The sequence below is a fragment of the Cibotium barometz genome, chromosome 56 (genome assembly GCF_041138505.1).
Source record: "Cibotium barometz isolate CiBa-2024 chromosome 56, ASM4113850v1, whole genome shotgun sequence".
Classification (NCBI taxonomy): Eukaryota; Viridiplantae; Streptophyta; class Polypodiopsida; order Cyatheales; family Cibotiaceae; genus Cibotium; species Cibotium barometz.
Window position 1 is genome coordinate 8,857,159 of NC_141101.1, and position 17,368 is coordinate 8,874,526.

At 41.0% G+C, this 17,368-nt stretch overlaps 2 protein-coding genes across 2 annotated transcripts; one reads left to right on the forward strand and one right to left on the reverse strand.

Annotated features, from left to right (window-relative positions):
• Window positions 1–1,343: 1,343 nt before the first annotated feature.
• Window positions 1,344–7,615, forward strand: LOC147606861 (DNA replication licensing factor MCM3 homolog 2-like). Its single transcript, XM_086791267.1, has 16 exons — window positions 1,344–1,531; window positions 1,680–1,792; window positions 2,106–2,314; window positions 2,475–2,605; window positions 2,960–3,198; window positions 3,295–3,531; window positions 3,611–3,765; window positions 4,287–4,495; window positions 4,580–4,748; window positions 4,917–5,119; window positions 5,231–5,290; window positions 5,535–5,627; window positions 5,733–5,944; window positions 6,420–6,560; window positions 6,872–7,013; window positions 7,226–7,615. Exons 1-16 carry the CDS (start codon window positions 1,466–1,468, stop codon window positions 7,280–7,282), a joined length of 2,436 nt encoding a protein of 811 aa, XP_086647393.1. The 5' UTR covers window positions 1,344–1,465; the 3' UTR covers window positions 7,283–7,615.
• Window positions 7,616–13,706: 6,091 nt separating this feature from the next.
• On the reverse strand, window positions 13,707–16,417 carry LOC147606862 (uncharacterized). Its single transcript, XM_086791142.1, has 9 exons — window positions 16,300–16,417; window positions 15,231–16,207; window positions 14,895–15,127; window positions 14,695–14,823; window positions 14,448–14,615; window positions 14,230–14,367; window positions 14,063–14,153; window positions 13,882–13,983; window positions 13,707–13,802 (listed from the first exon to the last, which is right to left on the reverse strand). The coding sequence occupies exons 2-9, from the start codon at window positions 15,348–15,350 to the stop codon at window positions 13,707–13,709; spliced, it is 1,077 nt and encodes a 358-aa protein (XP_086647268.1). The 5' UTR covers window positions 15,351–16,207; window positions 16,300–16,417.
• Between the last annotated feature and the right edge of the window lie 951 nt (window positions 16,418–17,368).

The window sequence follows — 17,368 nt, forward strand, 5'->3', positions numbered from 1 at the left end:
TACATTTGGTAAAAGTCAAAAGTGTGTGTGTGTGTGTGTGTGTGTGTAGAGAGAGAGAGAGAGAGAGAGAGAGAGAGAGAGAGAGAGAGAGAGAGAGAGAGAGAGAGAGAGAGAGAGAGAGAGAGAGAGAGAGAGAGGGCCATATCCTTACTATGAGGGGTTCACACCTTGATAAAAGACCATCTTCTCGCATGCAAATAGAGGAAAAATGGAGTGAAAGACTCTCTTTTCCTTTTCCCCTTAATAGATTGAGAGGGAGGCACTAGATCAAGATTCATGATATTAAAAAAATCAGACAAAGCAAATGTAAGCTAACGTGCATTGCCGGTGTAAACTTAGAACACTCCCAAAATGTAAGATTAAAAAAAAACATAGCTTAAGCATATTGGCTACAAAGTAGAGAGAAGTAGGCATATTACACTAAGCAAAGATACAATGAGGGTTAGGTGGTTGCTAGAACTACACATAGTGAATGACTAATGAATTGTGTAGAGACAATCGTGTAATATATAGGCCCGCGTTCCATGCTTGTGCACTCTCATGGAGGGAGCTTAGATGGCTGCTAGAACTGCTAAGAGCATGGCTAAAAGGTAATGATGCCAAGACACATTGATAGACTAATGAATTGTGTAGAGATGATAGTGTGTCTAGATAGGCCTATATTTATACCTGTGCACTCTTGAAGAGGAAGCTTAGATGGTTGCTAGAAATGCTAAGAGCATGGCTAGATAATGAGGTAAACACACAGTGATTGGCTAATGAATTGTGAAGAGATGATGGCGCATCTATATAGGTACAAAGATGTGGGGCAGCCATGACTAGACTGTGTTTGTATGGTCATAGTTGGTGCCACTGTCCATGATATGGATTGAGCCCATAAGGAACTACAAAACTCTGTTATGCAATGTCCCCACCTCCCACGACTATCTGGGCTCAACGCCCCACAATGTCAAGACAAGGTGTTGAAAAAAAAGAAACCAATCAACCATCTACAATGTTAAGCATCAAGTGCAACCACCTTCGCTACAAATAATGTAGTGTTGGTTTTTTTCAAGCTTTGGCTTAGGTTTTTGAGAGAGAGAGAGAGAGAGAGAGTGTCTAGCCAAGTGTTGTACCGTCTATACATGGAATAATCCAAACAAGTTTTTGCTAAATTCCACAGATGCCAAAAACCTTAGCAATCTCTTTAATTATCTCAAAATATAATGTGAAAATTAAGAGTGACTCTCAAAAAAAGGAAAAGGGGGCTTGACGTAGTCGGCGGGCGGGCATGTAGTCGTCCATCATCTTACGTGGTCATGTGAAACCACGCGGAGGCTCATATTTTCCCGCCGTATGGCATAGTTTTCCCGCCAATTTTTTCTGTTCTTTCTTTCACCCGTGCCCCCGACAGACTCTGTGTTTGCATTTCGCTGCTTTCTCCTCTTCTTCTCCACCATCTCTGTGTGCTGCAGAAGCCCGAGCTATGGAGATCAATCAGGAGGCTCATCTCGCCCACAAGCGGACCTTCATGGACTTCCTCGACCAGGATGTAAGCTACCTACGCCCTCGCCCTCACTCCACACACACACACACAAGCACCCCCCACCCCCCGCCCCCCCCCTCCCTCCCTATCATTTCCACGGCTCTCGCATAGAAAAGTGGCTGCATGAAGATCACATCTTAGTCCGTTTCAACAGATTGGTCAAGGGATCTATATGGACAAGATAAGGAGCATGATCGCTCAAGGGCGCCATCGTCTCCTCGTTGATTTGACTGATCTCCGAAACTTCAGCCATGATCTCACTCGCAGGTATTTCTTGGGTATGTTTATGCATGCATGCGCGTACTTGAACTCGCATACGTGTATGTAGGTGTCTGTACATGCGAATAAGTGTACTGCAGGTGCACGAGAACATGAATTTGCACACGTAGCTGTATGCGTATTTGGATTATGTATGCACACGTAGTGGAATTACAGAGCATCCATGAATGTGTTTTGGCGTGTGTACGTACGCATTTGTGTACATGATATGCATGTGTATATACATGTATGTTTGGCTGCAGTGAGTAGCATATGTATTCATGAATTAGAACATGTTAATTTATGAAAGTCTTGTCTTTAGGTTGATTCGCTCCCCTAGCGAATACATTCATCCATTTTTGGATGCCCTTGATGAAGTGACGAGAAGCATAGACCCAAAATACTTACAGGAAGGAGAGGAGGTGCAGGTTGGGTTTGAAGGCCAATTTGGTTTCCACAAAGTTTCTCCCAGAGAGCTACTCTCTCCTTTCATTGGCAGTCTGGTGTGTGTTGAAGGCATTGTCACCAAATGTAAGTGCATTTCCCAACCTAAGATGGTTGAAGTTCTCAAATCAAGTTTTTCTGATTTGTCTGGCCCTCACACCTGTGATTGCAGATCTTCATTGTCATAGAAGCAGAGTTAGTAATTTGATTTTCAATATGTTGAGAGGTGTCATGTTCATCTCCTCAGGTTCCTTGGTGAGACCAAAGGTGGTGAAAAGTGTCCACTTCTGTCCTAGCACGGGTGACTTTACATACAGAGAGTATCGTGACATCACATCAACCACAGGCCTGCCAACAGGATCTGTCTACCCCACAAGGGTAAGCTTAGACTTTTCTCAGTTCTGTACATGCACCCATGCCCATGTGCACGTGCACACGGATGTGTACTCATGTATGCACTGTGTACACATATCCCAAGTGCATGCACATACATGGACGCTTGAGTGTGTGCACTCACACATACACCCAAGTAGCTCCATGCCCTCTCATAGGTTAGAGAGTTTGTGAGCTGCAACTCCAATCACCATAGGGTGAAGACTCATTGAACTAGATTCAAGGGTGCACAGTATTGGATTGAAGAATGGTTGATGATCTTGCAATCATTTCAGTTAAGGGTCTTGTTACTTGACTTAGTGAACGTGATACTGAAAGTTACAATGCTTTTTTCAACAGGATGATCAAGGGAATCTTCTGGTTACAGAGTTTGGTCTGTGCAAGTACAGAGACCATCAGACAATCTCCATCCAAGAGATGCCAGAAAATTCTGCCCCTGGTCAGCTTCCTCGATCCATTGATGTGATTGTGGAAGATGACCTTGTGGATATATGCAAACCTGGAGACCGAGTTGCTATTGTTGGCATATACAAAGCTGTTGCGGGAAAAACAAAAGGGAGTGTCAATGGCGTCTTCCGGTACAAGCACTAAAATTGTTCCTCCCAGCATATTTTAAGTGGTGTTTAAGTTTTGAAATGTTGGTGATGGGCTTCCTTGTACCCTCGTAATGCCAGGACTATCATTGTTGCAAACAACATTGCCCAGTTGAATAAGGAGATCAATACACCAGTTTTTACCAATGAAGACATTAAGAACATCAAGAAAATTGGAAACAGGCAAGATGCTTTTGATTTGCTTGGGGAGTCGCTAGCACCGTCCATTTGTGGACATTCGTGGATCAAAAAGGCGGTTGTTCTGCAACTTCTGGGTGGTGTAGAGAAGAATCTAAAGAATGGCACACACATCAGAGGGTGAGCTTGTTGCCATCCCATATTCTTGTAGACTCTTCGGGCTGTATACGTCTTACCTGAATTTATTTTTCTTTTGCAGAGACATAAACATGATGATGGTGGGTGATCCATCTGTGGCTAAATCTCAGCTTTTGAGGGCAATAATGAATATTGCCCCCCTTGCGATTTCAACAACAGGTCGAGGATCCTCTGGTGTCGGTTTGACAGCAGCCGTGACTACAGATCAGGAGACAGGTTAGCTACATGTTCCAAGTCATCAACAAGCATAGGCATCCTCTAAGCCATGACAAAAAGTGCATGCCTGTAGGCTTGAATAGTGTGTCTTCCACCTGTGGGATTTCCATGTAACGTGAGAGCCAGTTCTTAAGCAGTAAAGAGTATGCATATCAGCACAGCATGCAATGCCATATTATATGTTTAGAGTGGCTTCTCTCCTTGTCAAGCTAATTTCAGGTGTGAAACAGGATGTGTCCCATGTTTGGCACATGCTTTCCACTATGAACACTGTGCTGATACACCAATTTGCCCCCTCATCATGCCACATTTTTGACATGTATAGGCATTAGTTTTGCTATAGCTGGGAGGTTAGCTTTCACAGAAATTACATGGGGGTATGTGAATAATGTCTTCTCTCTGTGCAATGTCTGCAACATGGGCAAACACTTCGAGTGGATGGAGTGTGCTTTGAGTCATGCTTTGTGCAATGTACCTATGAAGGTTCCATTATGAAAACTGATCTTCCTTGTGGAATGCAGGAGAGAGGCGCTTGGAGGCTGGTGCTATGGTATTAGCTGATAGAGGAGTAGTATGCATTGATGAATTTGATAAGATGAATGACCTTGACCGGGTTGCTATCCATGAGGTCATGGAGCAGCAGACAGTTACAATAGCTAAGGCCGGGATACATGCATCTTTGAATGCTCGTTGTAGCGTTGTTGCTGCCGCAAATCCCATCTATGGCACTGTAAGTATTAGCTCTTGAAAACATGGGAGCATTGAAATTATTATGTTCAATCGCTAACTTATTCGTGAACTTTGGCTGGTCCAGTATGATAGATCTCTTACCCCAACAAAGAACATCGGACTTCCAGATTCCCTCCTGTCTCGATTTGACTTGCTGTTTATAGTTCTTGACCAAATGGATGCAGATATCGATCGACAGATATCTGAACATGTTTTGCGAATGCACAGATATCGTTCCCCAGCTGAAAGTGGAGGTACACGATAACATACATACTTCTCTTAAACTAGGTTTATCACATTATGCACATATGGTCACAGACAAGATATTACATAGTTGTCTCAAACCAGGCAAATCTTATCAGAGGTTCTCAAAATTTTTTAAAAATGGGAAATGCTGATTTTAGTCTATTTGTTGCTTTTAGGGTTACTTATCATGGATGGGGACTCGAGACATGTTGAGGATGAAGAGGCAGAGATAGCAACAGCCATCTTTGTGAAGTATAACCGCTTGCTGCATGGAGAAAGGAGAGCAAGGCAAGGCAGACGTGAGACGTTAACAATCAAATTTTTAAAGAAGTACATTCACTATGCTAAGAGTCGCCATCAACCAGTGCTGTCAGATGAGGTCAATGAAGTTTCCATCATACCTTCACATGCAAAGGTTTTTTGGATCATTATCATTGTTTAGTGTGCATTCTGGATGTTGTTTGCTAATGTTCCTAGGTTTCACATCCAGGCATCAGAGCAAATTGCGTCAGCTTATGCTGAAATGCGGAATGCAAGTGCAGATAACAAGGTTTTTAAAGAGTTTCCTCATGACTTAAAAGTTGATACATACATACCATGTGTGTATATACATACATGGCTTGTATGTATGGTGGTATGTGTATGTATGTAATATGGTATGCATGTATTTATGAAAACACATGATTGTATGCATGTGCCTGGTGCACATGGTTGTATGTCTACCATGGTACGTATGTATGTACATGCATCCCATGCTTTGCCCCTTATCTCTAAATGCAGTGGCTGTCATGCAGGCTGGTGGAGGCACCCTTCCAATCACTGCTCGAACCTTGGAGACAATAATTCGCCTTTCCACTGCACATGCGAAAATGAAGCTTAGAAATCAGGTATGTCGTTTGAATAGAAGGCGTGCTACACTTGCATGATAGAGTGATGCATGCAAGGACCAACCTGGATGTGTCTAACTAGACTATATATGCAACCTGAAACAGGTCCTAAAAGTTGATGTAGATGCGGCTCTCAAAGTTTTGAACTTTGCAGTATACCACAAGGAGCTAACAGAGATGGAGCAGAGAGAGCAAGAGAGGGAGAGGGAGAGGGAGTTGGAAAGAAAACGACGTCCTGAAGGTGATGCTGGAGAGAATGGTGGAGATGGTGATAGTCCTGATGATGAAGAGGGCGGAGCTGGAGCAGCTCAAGAGAGGTCGGTCTCAACATCTTAGATAATTGAAGTTGTGAATTTAGTGTAACATTGGTGGTTTGAGGCATAAGGAGTTTCTCCAGTGCCGAGCATCTAATTAATTACTGACGATTAATGGCATGATGGAGTTATGCACATTCTTCTAAACACTAATGGTACATGGTGTGCTGTGATACGTGACACACTGATGGTTGATGGCATAGGGAGTCTTGCCAATGTCATGCTTTCTCCTATACACTAATGGTACATGGCACACCGATTAATAATGGCATGACGTGTCATGCCAATATCGTGCATTTTACTACTTGCCATACTAGTTAAGGGCACAAGAAGTCATGCTAATGCCATGCATTCTACTAAATTCTAATAATAGGGGACTAATGCCTTTGCATTTACTCAAGTTGCAAGGTGCCTGATCAGTGCTAGGAAGTGGATGGATAGATTTTTTGGGAAAGGCTCATTTCTTCTGCACATGCAGACGGATGCAAAGAAGGCAAAGACGCATGAGCATGGTAGAATCTCCAGGCAGGGGAGGGAGAGGTGTCAGTGGTGATAATGACAATGATGTTCTGCCCTCTGGTAGTTCATCCCAAGCTGCTGTTGCAGTTTCTTCTGAAAGGTAATGGTCTCTATAACTCCAGAGACTCTCAAGCACTCTTTTCTATAGTCAAAAAACAATTGGAGAGTAATTTGGTAAAAAACAATTGGAGAGTAATTTCTTCTAGTTTAATGTTATAATCAATACTTATCTACTGGCATCCTATGCTGAGGATGGGTATTTCTTCACAATGCCTTGCTTGAACCTGGAATAATTTCATGAAGAATTTCACGACTTCAAGATGTAGGCTTGTGTGGGATTGATCTAATACATAGGCCTGTTTTGTGTTGGGCTTTTGATTTGATTATGGGTGGTGGCATTTGTCTCTATAGGGAGGAGAGATTCAATGCTGCTTTCAGTCAGCACATGATGAGCAATCGGCTTGAGCATGTCACCTTGACTGGCATTGCAGCTGTTGTGAATGCTGGAAACCCCAATCCTTACACACAACAGGAGCTCAACTGGTTGTTGCAGGTTCCAAAACCTAAACTAAGTATCTCTTAATTGAATCCATCATTATTAAGCATACTAACAACCACTTATATGAGCATGTTTATGAATTGTTTAAAATATTGTAATTAAAATCACGCCATAGGTTTGCATCTTTAGTTCTCTCGGACCCAGTGGCTAACATTATTGTACCCTTCTTTATGTATTTCTTCTAATACCATCTGTGCTTGCTGCAGAGATTGCAAACTGCAAACAGAGTGATGGTAGCAGGTGATACTGTACACCTGGTCTGAAGAAGCTTTCAAGGGCTGGGCTTCCTCGTCTTCCCTACATGTCTAACACAGTTTTTGGCTGTTTATTAATAAGAACCATGGTTTAGTTTAAGACAAGGTTTATGATTAATCGAAGTGCAGAAGAATGTGATGCTTGGCTGGTGGCGTGACATGGAGGCCCGGGTTGCTCCACTAGTAGTCCTTGTTTATCTGTCAACCCTGAACCCAGTTTGTGAAACATGGGAATTCAATGAAGTATGAAAGGTTAAAAAAAATGTATCTAAATGGGGATAATCGGATCTGTATTGTCATTGGTTACATCTCCAATTAGAATCTCGTTTCATCGTCTCTTGCTAATCGAAGCTGCTCATTGATGTCTCTCGAGGTTAAGCTAAAATTAAGAGGTTATGAAAAATTCATGGGCTTTCTCAACCACAGGCCTAGTATGAACTGGTTGTAGATCTACTATTAGCAATGCCTTGTGCTGAGACCACACAAAAATGGAGAAAAGGTTTAGAGTTTGATGGGCCAGTTTTTCTCCTTGTTAATTGCTGTTGCGTTAATTATTATCAAGGTTATTAAGGGCAAAATGAATGTTACTTTTTGTTGCATCAAATACCTCTCCTTCACGCAGTGGGTTACTGCGTAAAAATGGTCTTGTTCTTCTCTTAAATGGGCACCCCAATGCTCCCCGTCTCTCATCTTAGGGCATGCAGGTGACGGCAGCAGCCTCCAAGATCAGCCTCGTCTATTTCCTCACTCGTTGAGTTATGTACAAGAAAAGTCCGTTTCTTTCACTCGCTGGGTTATGGACCTCCTCATATTGCACACAGCTGGGCCTCCTTTCCTCGGATCCATGCAGGAGGAAGTTCTAAGAGGTTTTTGGGGAGGAGGAAAGCGTGTCTCTGCGGTCTCTCTCACACGACAGGAGGATAGAGAGAGGGTGGACGCTCAGCCTCGGCTCTAAATGACACGCTCAGCTCTCGAGGGGATCAAGGGTGGAGAGAGAAAAAAAGAAAATCATGGCATATGGGCCGTCGATCGGCATTTTGTAAATTCGGGGAAGTTGGTAAATTCGGGTGTAGGACGGCAGGCGGCGGACGGCGCCAATAAATGAGAAGGAATAATATATTTTTTGAAGTAAGAGCCCCAGAGGTGAGATGGATATGTATTAATGACCAATTGTAGTAGGTATGTAAAGTGTAAAGAATTCAAAAGTTAAGCATAAGAAGTTAAGCAAGATACGCTCGCAACTAGTAAATTCGGGCTGTCAAGTAAATTCGGGCTGAGTGATGTGTGTCCTCTTTATTCTTGTATTTTATTGATCCCTCAACTAAATACCTCTTTTCCCTTCTTTATTCCTCTTCTCTTTGTCATTTTTATTACACCCTTGCTCTATCATCACCATGGAGTGGTATGTTCAAATGGATAATGTGGATGATGACTTTCTTATTGAAGAAAGCTCATCTACTAGCTCGAGTGAAGAAGACGATGATGCACACAAACACAAACAAACTGAATGGGTTGATGTCCACGATGAGGATCCCACGTTAGTTAATGTGACCCAACATATATCGTCCAGGTATTTTTCATTTGAAAGAGATGTTTATACTCTGATGGTCACATCACTAAAAGATGATACCTCCATGTCTTTGCATACACTCAAAATGATTGATCATAGAGGAGTTCTTGATCTTAAGAAATGGCTTAAAATAAAAGAGGTATTGTGCTTAAGAGAGGTGGAAAATGGTTCACTTTGTATTTGTCTCAAGTCCAATCCATCCATAAGGGTTGCTTGTATGGAGGATTGGCAAAACATTATTGAGGGTGTGCATTGCATTGATGGCGCATCTTGTCATAGAGATCTTGCAAATACACTTGAGGCATTGAGGTCTACATGGTGCATTGGTGCCCGTTGTTATGGAATTCCTGTATCCTTCATCAAGGACTTTGTCAACTCTTGTGGATGTAGCCATCAAAAGAAGACTAAGGTGGTTACTCAATGTAATTTGGATCTTAACAAGCCCCCATCATACATAATAGGTACACTTAAAAGCAATCTAGATTTTCAACTAGAGCAACTAATGATTGAGCACAAAGTGAGATTAGTTATGTGCGATCTGCAAAGAGGCATCATTTGTCAACTCTTGTGATTGACTATATTTGTCATAGAGGTGGAAAGCCTAAGCGTTGTGGTTCACAAAAGAAAAGGATTAGAACATCAAAGAAGTGTGGTTGTCCATTCAAAGTTCAAGTGCAAAGCTTTGATGATAAAGATGAGGTTACTATACACATTCATCCAAATCATGATGGCCATATCTCGGGCAGCAAGAGTGATCTCTATCATTTGCCGGTACACCCATCCGTTGTGGAATGTTGTGCAGAGGATTTGTTTGATATCGGTAGTTCTCGTCATGTTGCACAATTGTCAATATCCAAAGAAAGGTATCAATTGGAGAGAGCTACCATGCTTGATCAAATCATCTTTCGATTCTTTATGATCCCAAAGGAGGTTCAAATGTTGTCATATCAAAAACGCATCGAAGGTATAATGAGTAAGATGTTTTTTTTGCTATTATCAAAGTGCATCTTGTTGTAATTTTTATCGAGACCTTTTGTGCAGGTAGGATTACCTTTTGTGCAGGTAGGATTCCTAATGATGATTGGACAACCATGCACATTGAGGTTGCAATTTTGCAAAAACAACAAAAGGTTGCAAATTTACCTCTTCTTTTCCTACAATACTTTCGTTGTATTGTATTGACATTTGTTATGTTTATAGGTGGTCTACTTTCAACCTTATAATCCAACCGCACAAAATCCAAAAGACAAACCATTCATTTTAATCATACAAGACAATTGGATGCTGCAAATGGCTAAGCGATTTTCCTCCAACAATTCATGGGCAATTGATAGCACATTCAAAACAAATGTGTTTGGTCTTCCCTTATTTGCAGCAGTACTACCAAACCAACGTGGGCAAGGCATCCCAATATGGTTCATGTTATGCACAACAGATGCAGGGGCACATCATGATGTTATTGCTTTGGAGATGACACTCCGCATTATATTTTCAAGAATGGGAAGCATTCGACCTGCTGCACTCGTCATTGATAAGTCACAGCAGGAACTTGAAGCATTCTTGAAGGTGATAAATGAAGATCCACATTGTTGGGAAATGCCAGTAGAAGGACCACGCCATCAAATTGCCTGCCACATTATTTTATGTTGGTTCCATGCCAAGAAGGCATGGGTAGATAATCTCCTTCCACAGGTAGAGGCATCTCTCACTTTCAAAAAAGATAGTCTAACAATTTAGGCATTCAATGTTCTCTTTTATGTTTGTAGGTTCCGAAGGAATTACGAGGAGAGCTATATATGGAAATGTCAAACCTTATGCAGTGTCCAAGTGAAGTGGAATTTGATAGTCAATTTCAACAATTACTCAATCGATATTCAAACCATCTCAATGTGGTGCGCTATGTCACAAATGGGTGGTGCGGAAAGTATTGCATGTGGAGATCACGATGGCCAAAATTTGGAAGGTTGTTTCCCCATGGTAACGTTGACACCACAAACTTGATAGAACGATTGTGGCAATATATCAAGTACACTCTATTGGAAGCACGCATCAATCGCTCTATTGTGGACCTAATACATGCACTTGTGGGTGATTCTAAAACTGGAAATCGCATGGGTGGAACCCTTCTCAAATTTTTTATCCAAAAACAAGAAATAGGTATCATGAAAATCATATATCAACAAACGTATACTATTCTTTTTGTGAAATGACATGCATGCTCACAAGTTTAATGCGTGCAGCTGACTCAGGCAGATTTGGACTTCAAGGTTCTTCCCAAAAACATACTAACAAGTTGCAAGAGGGAGAGGCAATTTTGCAGAGGTATATACTTGACCAATCATGCCTAGTGGTGATCAATGAATTGAGCTTACAATTTAAAATACAAAGCTCAAGTGTCCCAAATCAGTGGTATAATGTTAGCTTACAAGCAAACTACTGTGATTGCCCGGATTGGAGCTCCGAATGCAAGCACCTATATGGTATTCGATTGATAGCTACATGATATTTTCAACACTTAAATGCTCTTCTTCCTATCGTGGATAATGCTCATGAAATGATGGATGGAATGGAAAGTGATGCTTGTGATGACATCGTCCAAAAAAAAGATGCAAATGAATGTCTACAAGACATCAAGGAGATGGTTCAATCACTTGAGAGAAGCCTTTCAAATAGAAGCTCCAGAGATATGAACATTGTCATGCATCAACTCAAGTCTGCAAGAGATACTCTTGGATCGCTAATGAGTCCAGAGGAGATTCAATTGCCAATGCGAGGCAACATCTGCCAAGTCCAAGCACATGTCACTCAAACTCGACTTGGTCATGGAAAGCGCAAGGTGGATGTTGAAGCTTTGAATTCTGAAGGTATCAAGGAACCCATCATCCAACCTGAGAAGCCGACTTGTCAAACTGGCATTCTGCGAAGAAAGCACCAACGAGGTCGTAATCGTGTTCGATTTGACGAGCGTCCTCGAATTTTTTGTCCTCATTGTTGTACAAAAACCTTATTGGTGAGTCCTGAAGCTACATTTTGTTGCCACACATGTAATGCTTTGTTACCCTTAACTAATCAACACTGTGAAGTGAAGGATAGTAAAAACCTTATTGGACGAGAGGTTCAAGTTTGCAATGGACCTAGTAGTTTTTGTGCCACTATTGCTTCTTGTGAGCATGGAGAAGACCGTAACATTGAGCGTGTTTTCACTCTTATTAACCGGAATGGTAACACTTGTAAAGTGCAAGCCTCAAACATGAGGATTTTGCTCATGTATACCATAAATCCGCCATCTCAATTGCAGTTGTTGTAAGCTTAACCCTAAGTTCGTATGAAATTTTATTCCATCTTTTGTAAGAATATGACTGTTTTTCGCTTTGTCAATTTTGTTTCCATGTTTCTTTTTTGTTGTGTGGAGTAGAAATACTATCTTTTTCTACAGCCCGAATTCACAATAATTCCAGAGAGTCTCAAATTTTAAAAGTCCTACAGCCCGAATTTACAAATTTTGCAGCCCGAATTTACAAAAATTCCAGATTATGAAAAACAAGAAAAGATTCATCCCGAATTTACATATAATGCAACCTAAATTTACAAGAATTCTAAAGAGTATATCTAATGTTAAAAGTCCTACAGCTCGAATTTACAATTTATGCAGCCCGAATTTACAATAATTCCAGAGTCTCAAATTTTAAAAGTCCTACAGCTCGAATTTACAAATTTTACAACCCGAATTTACAAAAATCCCAGATTATTTCAAATAATCCGAATTTACATATTATGCTCACTTGTAAACAATAAAACTGAAGGAAAGTTAGTGGAGAGGGCCTTTTGCTCACTTGTTGCAGGAGTAGTGTCACTGTGCCATAAGGATACGTCATCCCAAGATTAGAATCTGGTGGTGATCTCAAGGAGAAAATGAATACCACCAGAACTACTTACAAGAGTGCCAGTTAAGCCAAATAAAAGACCTATTTTGCACCTTCGACACTAAGCGTGGGAACAACTAGCCAGCACAAGCATGCATGCAACAGACTACAACCGTGTTGTTTAATTCTTATCTATATGCGACATTGGTAAACCCTCATCCATCCGACCTAAAACTTTTGGTTCACGCTCAATGACTTGCTGAGAATCGCTTTCCTTCATTTCCACTTGGCATGCTATGGAATCTCAAGGACAATGACGTACACAATCAATTAACGTAAAAGCCTGGAGCAAAGAAGCCATGGAAACTGAACTAATCTCAAGAGGTGGGTGGTGTTAAAAAACACCATGAAGAAGCAACAACAGGGAACCCAATTCAACTGCTTTTTAAACCCGCCACTGCCTGTAAACTTGGTAACTGTTATAAACTTGGTAACTGTTTAATAACTGCGCTCTAGCTTGTGAGTAGAAGATTCCACCAGATGCACATGTATAGATTCCACCAGATGCACATGTACAAAAAATTCAGCCCGAATTTACAAAAATCCTACAGCCCGAATTTACAAAAATTCCAGAGAGTATATCTAATGTCAAAAGTCCTACAGCCCGAATTTACAAAAATTCCAGCCCGAATTTACAAAAATTCCAGATTGTGTCCTACAGACCAAATTCATAAGTTATGAGGCCCGGATTCACAAAAAAGTGCAAAGCAAATTTACACTTGCCGGAGTTGAAGTTTACGATATTAAAAGCACTCATTACAAAGCACTCATTACGAGATTAAAAGCACTCATATCCAACATGGAGACATAACATAAGTGTATGTTCTTGATTCCAAAAGAAATTGATACATGATTGTTCCAAAAGAAATTGATACATAAAATAAGTGTATGGACGTCTAGCTCGGTAGCCACAAAACTATACATCGCTGTCTCCTGCTTGCTACTTGGTGGAATCCGAAGCCTCATATTGCGCCCATGCTCCAAACTCCATCTTGAGCGCCTCCACAATTGCATGAGAGAACCAACCCGAAGTAAGCTGCAAATTTTCAAGACAATTATCACAAACCATTGTACTCTAAAGTATCATAAGAAACACAACTCCATGATTTACTTACCCACTTCTTTGGTGTGCAATTCTTCACACCACCTTGAATCAGTAGCTTCATCACTAGCATAATATAGTATCTGCAATCCTTGGTATTGGCTTGTCTCGGCATCTAAATAACCAATAAAATTTCAATGCATACATATTCACAAATCAAAAAAAGTTTCTAACCTCTTACAAGAACTCCATACCTCCATTGTTTGTACATGACAATTCTCCAAAATTTGTAGCTCTTTTTTAAGTTCTTCATGCGATGTGTACATTGAAAAAAATTGCAAAACTCTGAACACACAAAGTGCCACTATATTATAAATAAAGAATTCATCATGTTATAATGCTAGAGGAGAAGTACACATACCTTGTCAAGGGAACAATGTAGCGATCAATTTGACGAATAGCGATGGAATCAAAAAATAAAATTGCACTCTTGTCTTTTTTCAGACGAGATATGGACCGTACATGGCAATTGAAAAATACCGCTAATGTCCAATGATCTCTACAAAAATGAGAGATTCACAATGTAAGTGTTGTGAAACAAACGTAACAAGAACTCGTGCATAACAAACATTTCCATACTCATCCACAATCGGAAAGAAAGTGAACATGTGGTTGGAAAGATCCACTCTTCCAAAATAGTTTCGCATCGCCCTTTCACTAGGTTGAGATTGAATGAATGATAGCCATAGACTATCAACAAACCAAACATTCTTGAGGGCATCGTCTTCAAAGGTACGCTCTATCCACCTACAAATCCATAATTTATTACACTACAAGACCACAAGATATTCAAACAAAAAAGAATTCTAACAAAAGTGATATTTACATGACAAAAAGATTGAGTACACTTGAGCTTGCTTTCTTGCTAGTGATTCCACGCGCAAGTTTAGCATCGAAAGTCACCTCAAGACCATATCTCAAAGAGGACAAGTGGATAGAGGTACCCTTGGGCGATCTACAAACATAGAACACTCATAACTACCAAAAAAAAAAGAAAGAAAAAATCATTGCATAATAGACACATACCTTGTCTCACTTCCACATGGAGAAGAAATTTCTATATGCATGGAGGTTTTGGATTTGAGAGCTTTCTTTGGTGAGATAGTATCTACCACCTCATCCTCATTCTCCATGGACAAATCATCTTCGGATTCACTCTCCGCAGTCTCATTTATCTCATCCTCATGCTCCAATCCTTCCATGCTCTCCTTGTCATGATCTTCTTCCTCCTCATTTTTCTTATCCTTGTATTTTCTTGACTAAAAGAAGTCATTGAAAATAAAAAGTTTTAGAATTAGAAACAATGAGAAGAGACAATTCAATATGACCAACATTGAAGCAAGAAACTCCAACATGTCTTACCACGTTGTCGTATCCTTTGGCAATATTTGCTTCCATCTTTGCAATTCGATTTGGCATTTGACTCTCCCACTTTGCCATCTCCTCTTGAATATGGGCTTCCTCCCATTCCTCATATGGCATCTTTCCGTTGAAGGAGCTAAAGATCCATCTCTTCTTTGCATTTTTATGTAGATCTCTAAGATGCTTGTCTCGGGCAAGTTTTATGCGGGTAGATAAGCTTTGAGACCGCGCTTTGGCTTGCCTATGAGACCTTGATCCAAAAGCCAATTTTGACTTTTGACTATCCTTTGGTCTTCCGACGGGTCTACGAGGGACATCAATGATGAGACCATGACATTTTTTGACATGATGGATAAGATCAACCCGTTTCTCCCATGCCCTATTCCATTTTGGACAAGCTTCATCCACACGACAATAACGAACAAGTGTCCCATCCCTTTCCCTATACTCCTCAAGGAAAAGTTGCTTAACCTACAATATGAATGTATATTATCCTCTCTCTCTCTCTCTCTCTCTCTCTCTCTCTAATACATCACATCCTATTTTGCACACAAGTATAAAACAAATGGCTCGCTGCTTGCCCAGATCCTATGTTGCACACAAGTACATTTATTTATAGCTTAAAAGCTTACGGCATGGTAGGAGCTCTTGGGTTAGGCAAGGTTTTACACACTGAAGTGATTAGTAAAGGTTTAGAGAAGGATGCTTATGTTGGCACTGCTCTTGTTCTCTCTCTCTCTCTCTCTCTCTCTCTCTCTCTCTCTCTCTCTCTCTCTCTCTCTCAATATCACATCCTAATACACAAGGAGTGTGTGTAATGGTGGCCGGACCTCAAAGAAGTAAAGCTATTGGATGTCATTGAGACTTACGTTTTCTGGAACCAACATCAACCTGCTGCCAGAGGAAAGGTGCTCCATGCTCCCATGACTCTCCGTGGCCTCGAGTTTGCTCTGCTTGAGCTTATCCAAACGATTCACCTTCATACGCAAGAGTAGATGGATTAGCGTGTAGACAAAAGAGTGGAAAATGCAAACAGAAAGGCAGCGAGGGTCGGTAAAGAAATGGATACCCTTTTTCGCTTGCTTACAGAATCCTTGCTGTTCATGTTTGCAACACAAGAGAGGATGGATTTGGAGCCACTATATTATAAATTCGGGCTGCATAAACTGTAAATTCGGGCTGCATAAGCACAACTCTTTGGTCTAAAATTTTGCATTTAAAAAGCATAAGAATATAACTCAACTAGGTAAAGAGTGGCAACCAAATAACCATGGAAAAGAAATGCAAGGAAACCATAGCCATATCTAATATTTCCAAGATCAACCATCATCATCATGTAGTAAAGAGCAAAGAGATTACATCAAATAGTTAGATTTGTGTCATATCCAAGAGGCCATACGATAGTCCACACATGAAGGATCATGAGTAAGCTCCTATGAAATCCAAAGGGGTAGTACGAATGTCCTCCAAGAAAGATAGGATCTCCAAATTGTTATAGCTTTTCCCAACTAAATGACCATATGCTACTTTTACAATCTTTTAGGGTGTTATTTAAACCCATTCATTATAATCCATTCCTTCTTACATAAATTCGGGCTGCGTAAATTCGGGCTATTGGCTGATGTAAATTCGGGCTGCATATAAATTCGGGCTACATAACCACAACGACCCTGTGTGCGTTGCGCAGCAGCCAGTTGCCCTCTTACAAACGACGTGCATGCGACCGGCCCCTCTCTAAAGCTCTCCTTGTCCTTCTCCTGGCCGTCTTTGTAAGCTCTCTAATAGCATACCGGCCAAAGAGCCTCTAGAGCTCAAGGCCAAGATCTGATATACAATGATGCAGAGATCGCCTGAGAGCGCTACAGCTCCATGATGGCCACATGTATGTCTGTGAATCAACAGATTGATTCTTGATGAGTCCCTCACTGAAAGAACTTCAGTGCTGAAACGTTGCTTTGTTGCCTACCTCGCCTGCTGACTTCTTGAACTTGCTGGGAATGCTGCTCATGATTTCAAGCACAAGTAGTTACCCCAGTGAACAAATGCATGAGCTTGCAGGCGATGAAGACTCTACGCTTGCTGTAGTTGCTCTTACTTGCGTTTAGCTTGCATGCCTTACTTGCGTTTAGCTTGAATGC

Bases quoted from the DNA above. Each gene is read 5' to 3' on its own strand.
- LOC147606862 (XM_086791142.1), bottom strand. From the start codon at position 15,350: ATGCCATATGAGGAATGGGAGGAAGCCCATATTCAAGAGGAGATGGCA. The intron at 14,824-14,894 runs GTATGTGTCTAT...CTATGTTTGTAG, and splicing joins CCATGTGGAAGTGAGACAAG to ATCGCCCAAGGGTACCTCTA. The intron at 13,803-13,881 runs GTAAGTAAATCA...GAAAATTTGCAG, and splicing joins ATTGCACACCAAAGAAGTGG to CTTACTTCGGGTTGGTTCTC.
- LOC147606861 (XM_086791267.1), top strand. From the start codon at position 1,466: ATGGAGATCAATCAGGAGGCTCATCTCGCCCACAAGCGGACCTTCATG. The intron at 1,793-2,105 runs GTATTTCTTGGG...TCTTGTCTTTAG, and splicing joins AGCCATGATCTCACTCGCAG to GTTGATTCGCTCCCCTAGCG. The intron at 6,561-6,871 runs GTAATGGTCTCT...TTGTCTCTATAG, and splicing joins GTTGCAGTTTCTTCTGAAAG to GGAGGAGAGATTCAATGCTG.